Below are 15,836 nucleotides of genomic sequence, written 5' to 3'. Positions count from 1 at the left end.
TGAAAGGAACATCCTACACAGAGATGAAACTAATCCTCCTACATACGTTTTACTTGTATATCTGCTGTATTCAGCTTTCTAAACTCTTTAGAATGTGCACAACGTGTTGGAAATCTTGTTTCTTCATTTAGCAGTGGGTGTGGAGTGTTGGCATACACTGTGTGAAAGCTGATTGGAGAAAAGGCACACACCACATAGGCAGAGGGACGAATAGACAAGCTCTCTGCTTATCTATCTCTAAGTTCCATCCCCAACACAAATTTTCAGCTGCTTTTATCTCGTGTGTCAGAGAACTTGTCAGAAGTTATCGTGTTGTTAAAAGAGGAATGAAGCAGCAGAAAGACACGGCAGTCAGAGCTTTGGAGAGACATAAGTAAATATTGCAGATATATGTGTTTAGGGCAAATTTCATGAATGGGGTTTACAACAACTTTAAAGTGGTTGTAACCCAAAAAAATAAAAATTAAATAAAATGATCCTGATCCTTTACAGCAAGATACACAGCATAGTGATTATTGCTGTGTCACTTGTCCCTCTCCATGTTCTAAAAAAACAGGTTGATTCTGCCAGTTTCTATGTCCCCCCTGTCTGTGCTGACCATGGTAATCATGGCTGCTGATCCGATTACCATGGTCAGTTTATATCCCTTCGTCATCCCGCTGTCTCTCACCCTCCCTCCCTGCCTGTCAGCTCGGGAATCTGTGTTATTCATCTCCACCCTGCCCCTACAGCCGCTATAGCTGTTAAAATTACTTGTGACAAATCCTGTAATCCTCTTTCTTACATGAAGATCTAATGTGCATTGTGTGTTGTTGTTTTTTTATTATTATTCAGTGAAATACCTTATTTACAGTGCTGCGGGGTGCTCAGGTGAAATCCTGCAGCTTTCCTTCCAGCTGACGTCAGCAGAGAAACACAGCCCCTCACACTATAGTGCTCAGCTTAAGGAGGGAGAGTGTCGGCAGGTGACGTGAGCGACATTAAAAAAAAAAGCTCAAAAATAGTATAAAATAACAATGTCAAACAGTACACTTTACTTTTTGTACAGAAAACAGTCACCACCAGTAAGGGCAATTTCTACATATTGTGCGCCATTGAAATCATCAACACTACAATCCCATTTCGCCATAAGCGACATCACCCAGCATTAAGCCTCAGTAACCTGTCCATGATCAGGTCCACATGGGATTGCCCAGGGACTTCTAATCATGGCGCCCATAACTTTTTATACGTGCGCGGGCAACCCCTGTGCAGATATATAACTTTTTTCATCTGTAATGTATTACCAACATTAGTAATCCATTCCCCAAGTGTAGGAGGGTCCCCCAACTTTTGCCAAATCATTTTTTTAAAACACACACATTGCACATTAGATCTTCATGGAAGAAAGGGGATTTATTATTGAGTATCTCCAGCCAAAGTTTTTAGGTTTGGACAAAGTAGGGAACGTTTGGGTACCATATGTCAGTTTTTACTGCTTTCACCTCACCTATTGTGGACATTTCCCCTTACATCCTGTCCTACTGATGGGTCACTTGGAAAGGAAGCAAGGATCTTCAAACAAGACAGCAATAAAGCTTTCCTTTTTTGTGAAATAGGAGAAGGCTAGAACCCCTATAGCATGTATTGCTGTCTATGTCGTAGTTGGTGAATTTAACTAATTTCTTGTTAATGTTGATAACCTTGTTTCCAGGAAAGGAAGTGAGGGAAGCTCTCCCCAGCTAGGTTTAAAGTTGGGTACACAAGATGCAGGAATACCACCCGCTGAGCTACCGTAGTCTAACAACGTGGAGTCATTTATCAGCACTGCAGCCAAATGGCTGTAAGCCGCTGGTCAAAGGAGGTTTTCCAGCAGGACCATTCGACTTAAAGTGGTTTTAAAGGTTCAAGGTTTTCTTACCATCATGCATTCTATTCATGAAGATAAAAAAATCTTCTGTGTGCAGCGTCCCCCTAAGACTTACCTGAGCCTCATCTTAATCCAGTTATGTGCACCAGAGTCTTGGCTCTTGACTTACCTGAGCCTCATCTTAATCCAGTTATGTGCACCAGAGCCTTGGCACTCCGGGGGCTCTCACTCCTCAGTGGCTAAGACAGCAGCATTGGGTCCTGCTGCTGTCTTTCACAACCAGTGAGCCAATCAGGAGAGGGAGGAGGTGGGGCTGAGCCATGGCTCTGTGTGTGAATGGACTCACAGAGCGGTAGCTCAGGCGTGAGCTTGGTTGGGTGTTCCCAGAGCAAGCTACCTGCTCTGAGGGCACTTGGCAGGAGGGTGGACCCAGGAGAGCTGGCAGGGGACAAAAGAAGAGGAGGATCCGGGCTGATCTGTGCAAAACCATTACACAGCAGGTAAGTATAGCATGTTTGTTCTTTAAAAAACAAAAAAACAAAAACAAGACTTTAAGCCAATCTCTCCCACTGACACTGGCTGGCCATAATTCCTCCCTTTGATATCAACAATGGTGCACTATTTCTTCCACTAATAATACCAATGATAGGGCACTAATCCGCCTACTGACCACAGGCTCTATTTTTTTTTACTCCCATTGACCAGCAATGTCTACTTTTACTGATGTTGGGGCATCAGGCTCTGTGTAATTCTTTTAACTACCACTGATGCTGGGGCAATTTCTACTCTCACTAACCACAGTCCGGCCTCTTTAAACTCTGAAGGGCAGTAAAGTGGCCATTTGTTTACAACGTTTGGAGATCCCTGGTTTAAGATAGTAGAGCTAGGAAGTTAAGCTGAGACAACCAAAGTCATCTAGCCAGAAATCTGAGGCATTAGGGTTCTCAGTAGAAAACATTTGCCCACTAAGAACCCCTGTATTACAGTACACACAATTTTATGTAAAATAACAGGAGAGAGAGACTGCCACTTACCTCAGTGTTACTGCTTGAAGGATATGCACCACCCAATGCCTGTGTATGCGAGAAAGCAGCAGCCTGGTATGATCTTGCAGCACAGTTGGTAATGTCCATATTTACAGGCAGTATGTATTGCAACTGCTGTGTTTGACCATGTTCAAAGGTTTCTGGAACATGAGCATAATTTGATAATGACAATGGTTGTTTGTGATTTACTTGAACATCTAGTTGAGCCATTTCAGGTTGACGTGAAGCCTGCATGTCATCTGCAACCCAGAAAGCTGTATTCAAATTTGCCTGGTCTCTCCTGAAATCATTGTAGTTAGTGCGTGGCAAATTTGGATTGTAGAATTCCACAAGGTAGGGTGCCTGCACCGGTGTTCCCTGTGTGTTGGAGATAATAATGTGATCATTAATTAATACCATACGTACTGTGTAGGATGATAAAATTAAAACTTAAAGGAGACCCTCTACTGTGGGGTTTGTTTTCCAAAGATATTCCTATTTTTCCAATATAGGGATTCATTTATTAAAGAGTATTTTTTTATTTTGTTTTGGACAGTGTGGATAATTCTTAGAACCATATGTAAATTCTAACTGCTCTCTGTTGTTCCTTTGTGGACCTTTCCCCTTACATCCTGTCCCATTGTTGGAAAGGAAGCGAGGGATAGCTTCAATAAAGACAATAAAGCTCCCCTTTTTGATGAAATAGGAGCAGGCTAGAGCCCCCCCCCCCCCCCCCCCCCATAGCTTTATATTGCTGTCTATATCTTGGTTGGTGAATTTTCCTCAATTTTTGTTGACAACCTTTTTTCCAAGAAAGGAAGTAAGGGAAACTCTCCCCAGCTATGTCTTATGCCACGTACACACAGTTGGACTTTCTGGCGGGAAATGTTTGATGTGAGCTTGTTGTTGGAAAGTCCGACCATGTGTATGCTCCATAGAACATTTGCTGTCGGAATTTCCACAGACAAATGTTTGAGAGCAGGTTCTCAAATTTTTCCTTGTTGTCAGAAAGTCCGGTCATGTGTACACAAGTCAGTCGCACAAAACTTCACGTTTACTCTGAATCAAGCAGAAGGAGCCGCACTGGCTATTGAACTTCCTTTTTCCTTTTCTCATCGTACGTCTTGTATGTCACCGTGTTCTCACGTTCTGAATTTTTGGCCAACATTTGTATGACCGTGTGTATGCAAGACATGTTTGAGCCAACATCCTTCAGAAAAAAATCCACGGTTTTGTTGGTGGAAAGTCCGATCGTGTGCACGTGGCATAAGACAAGAATAAACACCTAACATAGATAGTATAACAGTTCCTTCCTTCTAAAACTTCACATGAATGAGTTATCTTAAACTCTTTGCTATTTATCTAATGATAATATTGTCTTAAAAGGTTACAATTTACAGACAGATCTCTTAAGTGTGGAAAAATCATTTTGAGCATTTAACCACTGAAACACCTATTTCCTCGCAGGGTGCTTCTTTTGCTGCTCTCCTCTCCAGACACCTATTTGAATCACACAGAACAATAAAGTATTGGGGCATAGATCTTTTTATATTTTTAATGCATTTATATAAGTTTATCCACATTCAGATGATGTTATTCCGGCCATAGACGGAGTGATTTTTCTTTTCTGCAACCACGGGTTGCAGGAAAAAAAATCACTAGATTGCCTTCACGAACACAGTCAGTGTTGATGGGGGAATCCCTCCCACAGAGCCATTGTGTTCTCCTGGCAGAAGGGTGGGGGAAATAACAGCCGCTAGCAATAATCACGTGAAATCCGACAGGCTGGTTGTACCCATGTTTATTGATCTTCAACTTAGGTACATTCAGTCTGGCCATACATGGTTTGAATCTCAGCCGGTTCCTGCTGGACCAGCCAAGATTCAAACATCTATGGCCAGCTTTACTCAACAAAAGTGACACTGACAAGACTTTGGGACAAACTATAACAATGCTAGGGTGCTTATGATGAAAACTGGCATGTCCCTTACAAAAAAAAAGCCTGTTGCTGCAACATTTAAATGCAAAAACATATAAGGACAAGCTAAAACAAAAAATAATATTCGGAATATTATCATTACACGTACAACATACAATGCCTTAAAAAGGTTTTCATATCCCTTAGGCCTCATGCACACGAGACGCAGTTAAACGCGCGTTCAGATGCAGTTGGACAGTTTTTTCAACTGCACCTGAACTCATTCAATGTTATCCTATGTGTCCATGCACACAGTCTCGTTTTTTTCCGTTTATATGCAGTTGCGTTTAATCTCGTTTTTCCAGAAGCAAAAAAATGCGTTCAGAAACAAAAATTTCTGCGTTTCAGACGCAAAACGCGGCTAAACGCGGCTAAACGCGGCACCCGCGTTTAGCCGCGTTTGCGTTTATATGCGTTTTTAAAGGTGACCTTTTTTTTTACATTAAAAATCTCAAAAATGATTGCAAATGATGAAAAACCATTAGAAAAATATTTTAAACAATTGCAATTGCAAGTGGACAATCCACAACTTGTGGTAAGTGACGTGGCAAGTGGACAATCCACAACTTGTGGCAAGTGACATGGCAGGTGGCAAGTGATGTGGCAAGTGGACAATCCACAACTTGTGGCAAGTGACGTGGCAGGTGAAGTGGCAAGTGACGTGGAAAGTGGACAATCCACAACTTGTGGCAGGTGACGTGGCAAGTGACCTGGCAGGTGACGCGGCAAGTGACTTGGCAGGTGACGTGGCAAGTGGAAAATCAACAACTTGTGGCAGGTGACTGGCATGTGACGTGGCAAGTGGACAATCCATAACTTGTGGCAGGTGACGTGGCAAGTGGACAATCCACTTGTGGCAGGGGACGTGGCAAGTGGACAATCCACTTGTGGCAGGTGATGTGGCAAGTGACGTGGCGAGTGGACAATCCACAACTTGTGGCAGGTGACATGGCAAGTGGACAATCCACAACTTGTGGCAGGTGATGGGGCAAGTGATGTGGCAAGTGGACAATCCACTTGTGGCAGGGGATGTGGCAAGTGACGTGGCGAGTGGACAATCCACAACTTGTGTCAGGTGACGTGGCAAGTGGACAATCCACAACTTGTGGCAGGTGATGTGGCAAGTGGACAATCCACAACTTGTGGCAGGGGACGTGGCAAGGGACGTGGCAAGTGGACAATCCACAACTTGTGGCAGGTGATGTGGCTGGTGACGTGGCAAGTGGACAATCCACATCTTGTGGCAGGTGACGTGGCAGGTGACGTGGAAAGTGGTGTCGCAAGTGGACAATCCACAACTTGTGGCAGGTGATGTGGCTGGTGACGTGGTAAGTGGACAATCCACAACTTGTGGCAGATGGCATGGCAGGTGACGTGGAAAGTGGACAATCCACATCTTGTGGCAAGTGACGTGGCAGGTGATGTGGCAAGTGACGTGGCAAGTGGACAATCCACAACTTGTGGCAGGTGACGTGGCAGGTGATGTGGCAAGTGATGTGGCAGGTGATGTGACAAGTGGACAATCCACATCTTGTGGCAAGTGACGTGGCAGCTGACGTGGCAAGTGACGTGGCAGGTGACGTGGCAAGTGACATGGCAAGTGGACAATCCACATCTCGTGGCAAGTGACGTGGCAGGTGATGTGGCAAGTGACGTGGCAAGTGGACAATCCACAATTTGTGGCAGGTGACGTGGCAGGTGATGTGGCAAGTGGACAATCCCCAACTTGTGGCAAGTGGACAATCCACAACTTGTGGCAGGTGCCGTGGCAAGTGACACGGCAAATGCAAGTGTACAACTGCTCTCTATGCTGCTGCTGCTCACTCTGATCAAAATAGCAGAAATAGTTAAAAAAAATGCTTTGAGAGCTTGGGGAGGGTCTACATGATGTTATCTTTATAAACGCATTTAAACGCAAACGCGTCTAAACGCGTCTAAACGCGGCATGCAAACGCGGCAAAACGCGCGTTTCTAAACTTTAAGTTTAGAAACGTTTCTAAGCGTTTCAGCTTTTTTTTAACAGAGGTTTCATCTGCGTCTCGTGTGCATGAGGCCTTACAATTTTCCACATTTTGTCATGTTACAACCAAACACGTGTATTTTATGTTATAGACCAACACAAAGTGGCACATAATTGTTAAGTGGAAAATGATAAATTGTTTTCAAAATTACTTACAAAAAAATAAATATGTGAAAAGTGTGGCGTGCATTTGTATTCAGCCCCCCTGAGTCAATACTTCGTAGAACCACCTTTCACTGTAATTAGAGCTGCAAGTCTTTTTGGGTATGTCTCTACCGGCTTTGCACATCTACAGAGTGAGATTTTTTCCCATTCTTTGCAAAATAGCTCAAGCTCTGTCAGATTGGATGGGGAGCGTCTGTGAACAGCAATTTGTAAGTCTTGCCACATATTCTCAATTGGATTTAGGTCTGGACTTTGACTAGACCATTCTAGCACATGAATATGCTTTGATCTAAACCATTCCATTGTAGCTCTGGCTGTATGTTTTGGGTTGTTGAACTTCTGGAAGGTGAACCTCCGACCCAGTCTCAAGTCTTTTGTAGACTCTAAGACCTTGTACACACGGTCGGAGAATCCGTCTGAATTTGTCCTATCAGACCATGTTGTCGGATAATCCGACTGTGTGTGGTATGCATCGGACTGATTCCGTCGGAATATCCGTCGGACCCAATTTTCCAAATTGTTGGAAATATTTCCCGACCAACTGGGCCGATCGGACATACTCCGATCATGTGTAGAGAATTTTGATCGGACCAAGTGCCACGCATGCTCAGATCAAATTCCTACATCAAAGCTATTGGCTACTAGCCTGAATGTAGTCCCATCGTAACGAAATTAATTGATCACGTTCTGAAAGATCGGATTTTTCGACAACTTTGTCCGACCGTGTGTATGCAACAGTTTCGGACAAGATCCGACGGACAAAATCCGACGGACAAAATCCAATGGATTTGGTTGTCGAAATCTCCGACCGTGTGTACAGGGGCTAACAGTTTTTCTTCTAAGATTGACCTGTATTTGGCTCCATCCATCTTGTCATCAACTCTGACCAGTTTCCCTGTCCCTGCTGAAGAAAAGCATCACACAACATGATGCTGTCACCACCATGTTTGATGGTGGGGATGGTGTGTTCAGGGTGATGTGCAATGTTAGTTTTCTGCCACACATAGCGTTTAGCTTTTAGGCCAAAAAGTTAATCGTTATTTTGGTCCTATCTGACCAGAGCACCTCATGTTTGCTGTGTCCCCCACATGGATTCTCGCAAAATCCAAACGGGACTTCTTATGGCTTTCTTTAGACAATATTTTTTTTCTTGCCACGCTTCCATAAAGGCCAGATTTGAGGAGTGCTAAAATGATAGTTGTATTGTGGACAAAAACTCTCCCCTGAGCTGCGGATCTCTGCAGTTTCCTCCAGATTTGCCATGGGCCTCTTGGCTGCTTCTCTGATTAATGCTCTCCTTGCCCAGCATGTCACTTTAGGTGAACAGCCATGGATTGGTAGGTTTTCAGTTGTGCCATATACTCTTTCCATTTTCGGATGATGGATTCAACAGTGCTCCGTGAGATGTTCAAAGCTCGGGATATTTTTTTTTATAACTTAACCCTGCTTTAAACTTCTCCACAACTTTATCCCTGACCTGTCTGGTATGTTCCTTGGCCTTCATGAGGCTGTTTGTTCACTAAAGTTCTCTAAAGGCAAGTCCGTTAATTTCAAAAGTCCGGCGGACTAGCACACAGAAGGGCGGGGCGGTTTGTCCATTGGACTGCCGAGTCCGGCGGACAATTTTGAGTCAAGACTTCTTTCTAAGTCCGCCGGACTTTTGGGAACAAAAAGTCCACAGGAGCCCACACACGGGCGAATTGTCCCCCGGACCAAGTCCGCCGGATAGTCCGATCGTGTGTACGCGGCATAACAAACCTCTGAGGGCTTCACAGAACAGCTGTATTCATACTGGGATTAAATTACACACAGCTGGACTCTATTTATTAATGAGGTGACTTCTGAAGGCAATTGGTTCCACTAGATTTTAGTTAGGAGTATCAGAGTAAAGGGGGCTGAATACAAATGCACACCACACTTTTAAGATATTTATTTGTAAAAAAAATGTTGAAAACCATATATCATTTTCCTTCCAATTCACAATTATGTGCTACTTTGTGTTGGTCTATAACATAAAATCTCAATAAAATACATTTAAATTTTTGGTTGCAACACGAAAAAATTTGGAAAATTTCAGGGAATATGAATACTTTTTCAAGGCACTGTATTTCCCACATACAGTTATTAGAATACAAAATTGGTTCTTTAAGTAACTGTCAAGTGCGCACATATTCCGTGACAGTTGAAAGACAAGTGACACCATAATAAAGTGTAAAAAAGGGAAGTGAGCTTATATAATTTACAGACCACAGAGAAAAACTGTGCATGGGAAAAAAGCCTATTCCCACATGAAAATACGATTTTTTTTACAGTCTAAAGGGGACAAATAGATAAAGCAGCAGAAATACTATTCTATTGGTGAACACACTAGTTGAATTTTAACTGAAAACACACAAAAGGTCATACAAATTGAAAGTAATATATGAAATTCTGGAAAAATATATTCACAGTAAAATATATGAACGATCGGGAGAAAAATGATACATTTAATCTGTAGCAGATTTTAGTAGAGCTTTGTCATGCAGTAGTATAACGTACACATCTATCTACAGGCTGCTGCATTAATCCCCTATGGGCCATAGAATAGGTACTGATGTTTGTCCCTGAACATATGCTGCAACAAAATGTTGTCTGAATTGTCAAGAAAAGACAGAAAAGTCAAGTCAGGCCATGGCTGTGAGCAATCCAGAAAAGGGTAGCCTGTTCTCAAAATGTCCAAGACTATTGGTAAGATTTATGAATGACCAAGGACACCAAAGCCTGAAGTCTGAAACCTGGGAGCTGGGACCTTGCATAAAGATTTATAAATGCTTTCGGATAAGAAGTGATTTCTGGCTGGTTGGTTTGGATTATTGCAATTTGCCCATAATTATTGCTATTTACTTTTTCTTTTTTAAAGCATACAGCATTATAGGCAACATACATACCAACATTACAGGTATCCACTTGTTCATTTTTTTTCCTAAAGTGGTTGTAAATCTCAGACATGAAATATAAACAAAGTGTGTACTTTTCTCAATTAAAGGGGTTGCATCCTATGCATTAAGGTGAAAAAAACCTGGCAGTCACCTGCCCCCCCGTTTTACTTACTTGAGCCCCATATTTCTGTTGACAGAGATGCACTCTCCCTCTCTCCACGGGGTCCCGGCTCTTGTTTGGATAGATTGATAGCAGCGCAGTCATTGGCTCCCATTGCTGTCAATCAAATCCAATGACGGGCGCTGGGGCCAAGTCTGGAAATCATGTCTGTGGACGCAAATGCTGGACTCAGGAGCAAGCCTGCAAGGTAACCCCTCGGGAAAGCGCTTCTCCTAGGGGGTTATCTGATGTGGAGGGGACCCGCAAGAGCCGCCGGGGGGGGACACTCGAAGATGATGTTCGGGGCCACTCTGTGCAAAACGAGCTGCACAGTGGAGGTAAGTTTGACATGTTTGTTATTTTAAAAAAAACAAAAAAACGATCCTTTACAATCATTTTAAGAGCACTCAGTGTGCCCCCTTGTGACATCACTGACCCAGCATGCCCACAGTCGATAACGTCACAAGGGGTCACCCCCCCGCTCCTTAACAGCCATGTTCTTTACTGGTTGTTAAGGATGACGACAGCTACCGTTTCCTTAAATATTGTATGCCGGAACCACTACTTATTTACCGTATGCATTTTTTTTCCCTTTTGTGAATTTACTTTTACTCCTGTCTTATGCAGCATTTACTGAGTGTTTTTGCTTTATGCGGTAAATACTGCATAAAGCAATATTGAATTGACATTTTCAGGATCGCATGCGGTATTTGGGAAAACACCTAAATACTGCATGCGATCTGGTTCTGTGAATAGAGCCCACACACTCATATATAGTATTGTAGCTTAAAGTGTATGCAAACTTTAAAAAATAACTTTTATAAATTATCTCTTTTTGGTCTTTTTAATCTACAATTAAAAGTGTTTTGTTACCTATGTTTATTAATACAAAAAAATATCTGTTGATCCCCTGCTACACTGAAATCTCAAGCATTGTTATAAGCCCTGCCCAGTTCAGCATTCCTTGATAATGGGACTGAGGTGACGCACGTGGCTATAAATGCTGGGGTATTTTTCTGCCACTCATTAGAAATAAAAAAAATGCTCGAATGAGTAGTGGAATATTTTCAAAAATACAAAACAAGGCCAGCTGAATATGCATGCTATCGTGTGCATAATTTTCAGTCTATCCCTGATCCTGGGCATGGTGTCTAATGTTAAATGTAGATTTAGACCCAATCCTATATCTCTACACAGGTGAATAATGAACCACTTGCCTACCGGGCACATTACCCCCTTCCTGCCCAGGCCAACTTTCAGCTTTTAGTGCTGTCGCACTTTGAATGACAATTATGCGGTCATGCAAAACTGTACCCAAGCAACATTTTTAACATTCTTTTCACACAATTAGCTTTTTTAAGTGGTAATTAATTACCACTGGGTTTTTTATTTTTTTGCGAAACAAACGAAAAAGACCTGAAAATCTTGGAGAAAACTTTTTTTTCTTTCTTTTTGTTATAAAAGTTTGCAAATAAGTAATTTTTCTTCTTCAGTGATGTGTGCTGATAAGGCTGCACTGATAGGCACTGATGAGGCTGCACTAATGAGGCTGCACTAATAGGCTACACTGAAAAGGTGAATATATGCGGCCCTCTGTAAACCACTTAGCCTGCTGAGAGCACCCTTCCTGTGCACTCCCAGCATGGTAGCCAGCAGGGATCGGTAAGATCCCGAAGCATACGTGCAATCGGGAGCTCTTTGATCATGCGACCGATATGAGAGCCAATCACAGAGGTCACCTAACCTGAATGCCCACCGCCACCTCCTTGTTTTAAGAAATCTTAAAGGACTAGGAGGCAGCAGTCGGCGTGAATGGGTTAAATATGGCATATGAGTATTCTGTATCCTAGCAAGCAGTTGGACCTTTAAGCACTTTCAGACATGTTTACTTGTCTATTTGTATTTGCTTTTCTGAAAAAAAAAAAGTCCATTAACAGAGTTCAATAGCTCAGGCTGAAATGTACACACTGATTGAGTCCAAAGAGTGACTCTTCCTCCAAACCTCTTTTAATTGTATCTGCTCTGAAAGCAGAGAGAGGATGTCTGAAAGCATAAAGCACTTTCATATGTGCACCTTTTATAGATTGTTTCGAAAATTATGAATAGAATAGTAAATAAAAATAAAAAAAGTTTATAAAACATATCATTTTAAAAAGAAAACCCTACTCAAAACCAATATTGTTTCTCTTTAACTTTCAAATGTATGCTTTTGTATTACATAAGATTACATAAAATGTACTTCTACTTACCTGATAATAAGGGTTGTATAACAAAACAGGGTTAGAAAAGTTTGAGGGATCTTCCATGTATGATGGTGGATAGCCCTGAAACATAGCTAGGCAGAAAACAAAGAAAGCTGTATTAGGTTATAGAACAGAAAGGAACTTCAGTCGTTTCTTTCATCTTTCCATCTATTAAATCTTCTGCCCTTGTTGTTTTAACTTTGGGTAGTAAACCATTTTTATTCTGCCAGTAAATACTTTATACAGCACACTTCCTGTTTCTTGTCTGGTCATTAGCCTAGGCTTATGACATCATGCACAACTCTCTCTCTCTCTCATTTTTGTGAGAGTTTGCCAGGAAGAGGGGGGGGAGTCATAAGAGGGCCAATGACAGCTGCAGAGCTGGAGGCATGCCTCTGTGTAAATCCAGGAAATAAAACAGGTAGCTGCTTCAGCTTCCCACAGTTAAAATGGTTGCATCCAGACTTAGTAGAGGGAGAATTCTGAGGCATATTTGGTAAGTACAGAATCACAGTATATATAAAATAATATGCAAAGTAGTTGGAGGGAAGCTTCAGAATGGTAAATATGTTTTTATTACAAATTATGTAAGCAGACTGCAGTTCCTCTTTAAAGTGTCACTAAACTCAACTGCAAAAAAGTATGCTTTCTTACTTCAAAAAAATACCTTCTATTGTCCTCCGCATCCTCTAAATGTTGAATTCTTTATTTAGGAAAGGCCAAGGATAACAAACATAAGCGCGTGTCATGAGAACTCAGGCACAGTTAAGTAAGGCCGTGCACACACGACCGGACTTTCTGGCAGACTAGGTCCGACGGAATCAGTCTGTCGGACAATCCCATCCGGTGTGGGCTAATCCGATCGTTTTTCGGAAAAAAAATCAGACAGACCTAGAAATAGAACATGTTCTGTCTGATGGACTCAATTCCTATCAGGAAAACTGTTTGTCTGTATGCTGGTCCGACAGACCAAATACGACGCAAGGGAAGATAATGGCTACTGAACTTTGTTTTTTAGTCCAGTCATACGTCATCACGATCAAAATGAAAGGATTTATGCCTTGTACACACGGTCGGAAATTCCGACGGAAAAGGTCCGATCGGATTATATTGTCGGAAAATCCGATCGTGTGTGGGCTCTATTGGACGTCAACTTTGAGGGGGAAGTTTGGGGTATGTATGCACCTATTTGATTTGATGTCGATATACAATCTAATTGGGAGAAAATTTTGGGATGAGCTTTTTCTGATCAATTTCATCTGATTGCTTTTACACAACAGCCATGCAGCACTTAACCCAAATCCACTAATATCTTGTTTTTTATTTATTGTACCATTTTTTTCTTTCTGCTGGTCAAGTTCTATTTCCCCTGAAGAAGCCATTGTGATGGTGAAACATGTAGTGACGATTTGATCTAACAGCACCTTAAGGCTGCTACCATCTTCGGCCCTATTCAACATATTTTATGTGTGCTTCCCATACTGCATTTTAACCAATTTGTTTTGTTTTGCTTCTTTTTATATTTGAATGTAATATTCTGTTATCACGTTGTAATAAAAATTCTTATATATTTATTTTTAACAAACATTTGTTTACTGGTTTGAATGACAGCCATCATAATAATCCCTCCTATCCCAAATGCTCCATCTTTCTATTAACTCAATTTTGGGATGAGGTGCCATATCTGAAACGGACCCCTCTGCCATTTCCTTCCATTTTTTCTTGTCCGCCACAATGTTGCAGTCCCACTAAAAATCACTGATCACTGCCAGAAATGCCAAAAATATGTAGCAAAATACATATTGGCCTAAATTGATGAAGAATTTAGATTTTATACGTTTTTTTGTATTGGGAATGTTTTAAAGCAGAAAGTAAAAAATATAGTTTTTTTATTCAAAATTATCTGTATTTATTTATTTTTTTAAAGCACAAAAAAACCTGCAGAGGTGATCAAATACCACCAAAAGAAAGCTCTATTTGTGGGGAAAAAAGTACATAAATTGTATTTGGGTACAGAGTCGCACGACCACACAATTATCAGTTAATTTAATGCAGTGCCGTATTGTAAAAAAAATGGCCTGGTCAGGAAGTGGGTAAAACCTTCCGGAGCTGAAGTGGTTAAGTTACATTTCCTCCCTTTCTGGGACTGGACAGTGACAGGAAAAGCAGCAGAAGAGCTGAAGAGCTCATCCTTCTGCTCTTTTTTCCTATCACCATATCCCTTGTTAGTACAAGGTCACCGCAGAAAAACTAGCAAGAATACACAGTCAGCGCTCACTGACAACAGATAAGATGAAATAAATAGATGTTAAAAATTAAAAGTAGTCCATACAGTCCATTGGGATGGGAAGACGTTGGAGAAGGGATCATCAGATGGACGGATCCACAGGTAGGTGGGGGAGGCTCCTCAGCAGGAAGTGGGGATTCTCTCAAGAACAAACAAAAAGCAAAGGGTGGGCACTTTTTACTGACAAAACATGGCAAATTTACTGGCAGAGCACATGTTTTACTGGCAACCTCAGAAACTACAGAACTCTTATTGAAAACTAACACAGTGAATATTTGAACAGTATAAACATGATGTGGAAACACTGACAATACCTATAATAAAGTAATTTGCTTTATTCACACTTAGGCCCCTTTCACACTGGGGCGGGAGTGATGTCGGCACTAAAATGGCGCTATTTTTATCGCCGCTTTACCATCGTTTTAGCGCCCGTATTCGGCTGCTAGCAACAAGCTAGGTTTTACCCCCAGCTAGTGGCCGAGAAAGGGTTAAAACCACCGCAAAGCGCTGCTGTATAGCTGCGCTGCCCCATTGATTTCAATGGGCAGGAGCGGTGAAGGAGTGGTGAATACACCGCTCCTTCACCGCTCCAAAGATGCAGCTAGCAGGACCTTTTTTACCGTCCTGCCAGCGCACTGCTCCAGTGTGAAAGACCTCGGGGCTTTCACACTGGAGACACAGCAGCGGCTGTTTCAGGTCGGTTTGCAGGCTCTATTTTTAGCGCAATAGCGCCTGCAAAACGACCCATTGTGAAAGGGGTCTTCAAAAGTCAACACAAATTATCAGCCCCTGATATTTACTGGCAGTTGTAAAAAAAATCACAGAATTTTACAAACTGTCAGTAAATTTACTGGTGGTTGGCAACCCTGGGACAATTGTCTATAAGACCCCTTTCACACCGAGGGCGTTTTGCAAGCGTTATAGCATTAGAAATAGCGCCTGCAATCCGCCCTCAAACTGCTGCTCCATTCATTCATTTGAAATCAATGGGGCAGCGCTGAATTACCGCTGGCAAAACGCGACCGCTAGCGGGGGGTAAAAGCACCCTGCTAGCGGCCAAAATGCGCTGTAAATCCAACGGTGAAACGCCACTAAAAATAGCAGCGTTTTACCGCCGACACTATGGGCGTGGCAGTGTGAAAGGGGTCTTAAAGCTTGAAACCCGCCCCACAGGAGTCAAGCACCGGCAGC

General features: G+C 42.2%; 1 protein-coding gene across 1 annotated transcript in view; it reads right to left on the bottom strand.

Annotated features, from left to right (window-relative positions):
* HSF5 (heat shock transcription factor 5) overlaps positions 1 to 15,836 on the bottom strand; it is a 39,055-nt gene that overhangs the window by 551 nt on the left and 22,668 nt on the right. Inside the window, exons 3-4 of the mRNA XM_077484430.1 lie at positions 12,365 to 12,450; positions 2,884 to 3,252 (exon numbers count right to left, since the gene is read on the bottom strand). Of these exons, the coding sequence (XP_077340556.1) occupies positions 2,884 to 3,252; positions 12,365 to 12,450 (455 nt within the window). The remainder of the gene's footprint in view (positions 1 to 2,883; positions 3,253 to 12,364; positions 12,451 to 15,836) is intronic.

Source organism: Lithobates pipiens, unplaced genomic scaffold (genome assembly GCF_037356315.1).
Source record: "Lithobates pipiens isolate NorthernLeopardFrog02 unplaced genomic scaffold, aLitPip1_a1.2 Scaffold_16, whole genome shotgun sequence".
NCBI classification, from domain to species: domain Eukaryota; kingdom Metazoa; phylum Chordata; class Amphibia; order Anura; family Ranidae; genus Lithobates; species Lithobates pipiens.
The sequence above is the reverse complement of the archived record's forward strand: the minus strand, read 5'-3'. Positions and strand labels throughout refer to the sequence as shown.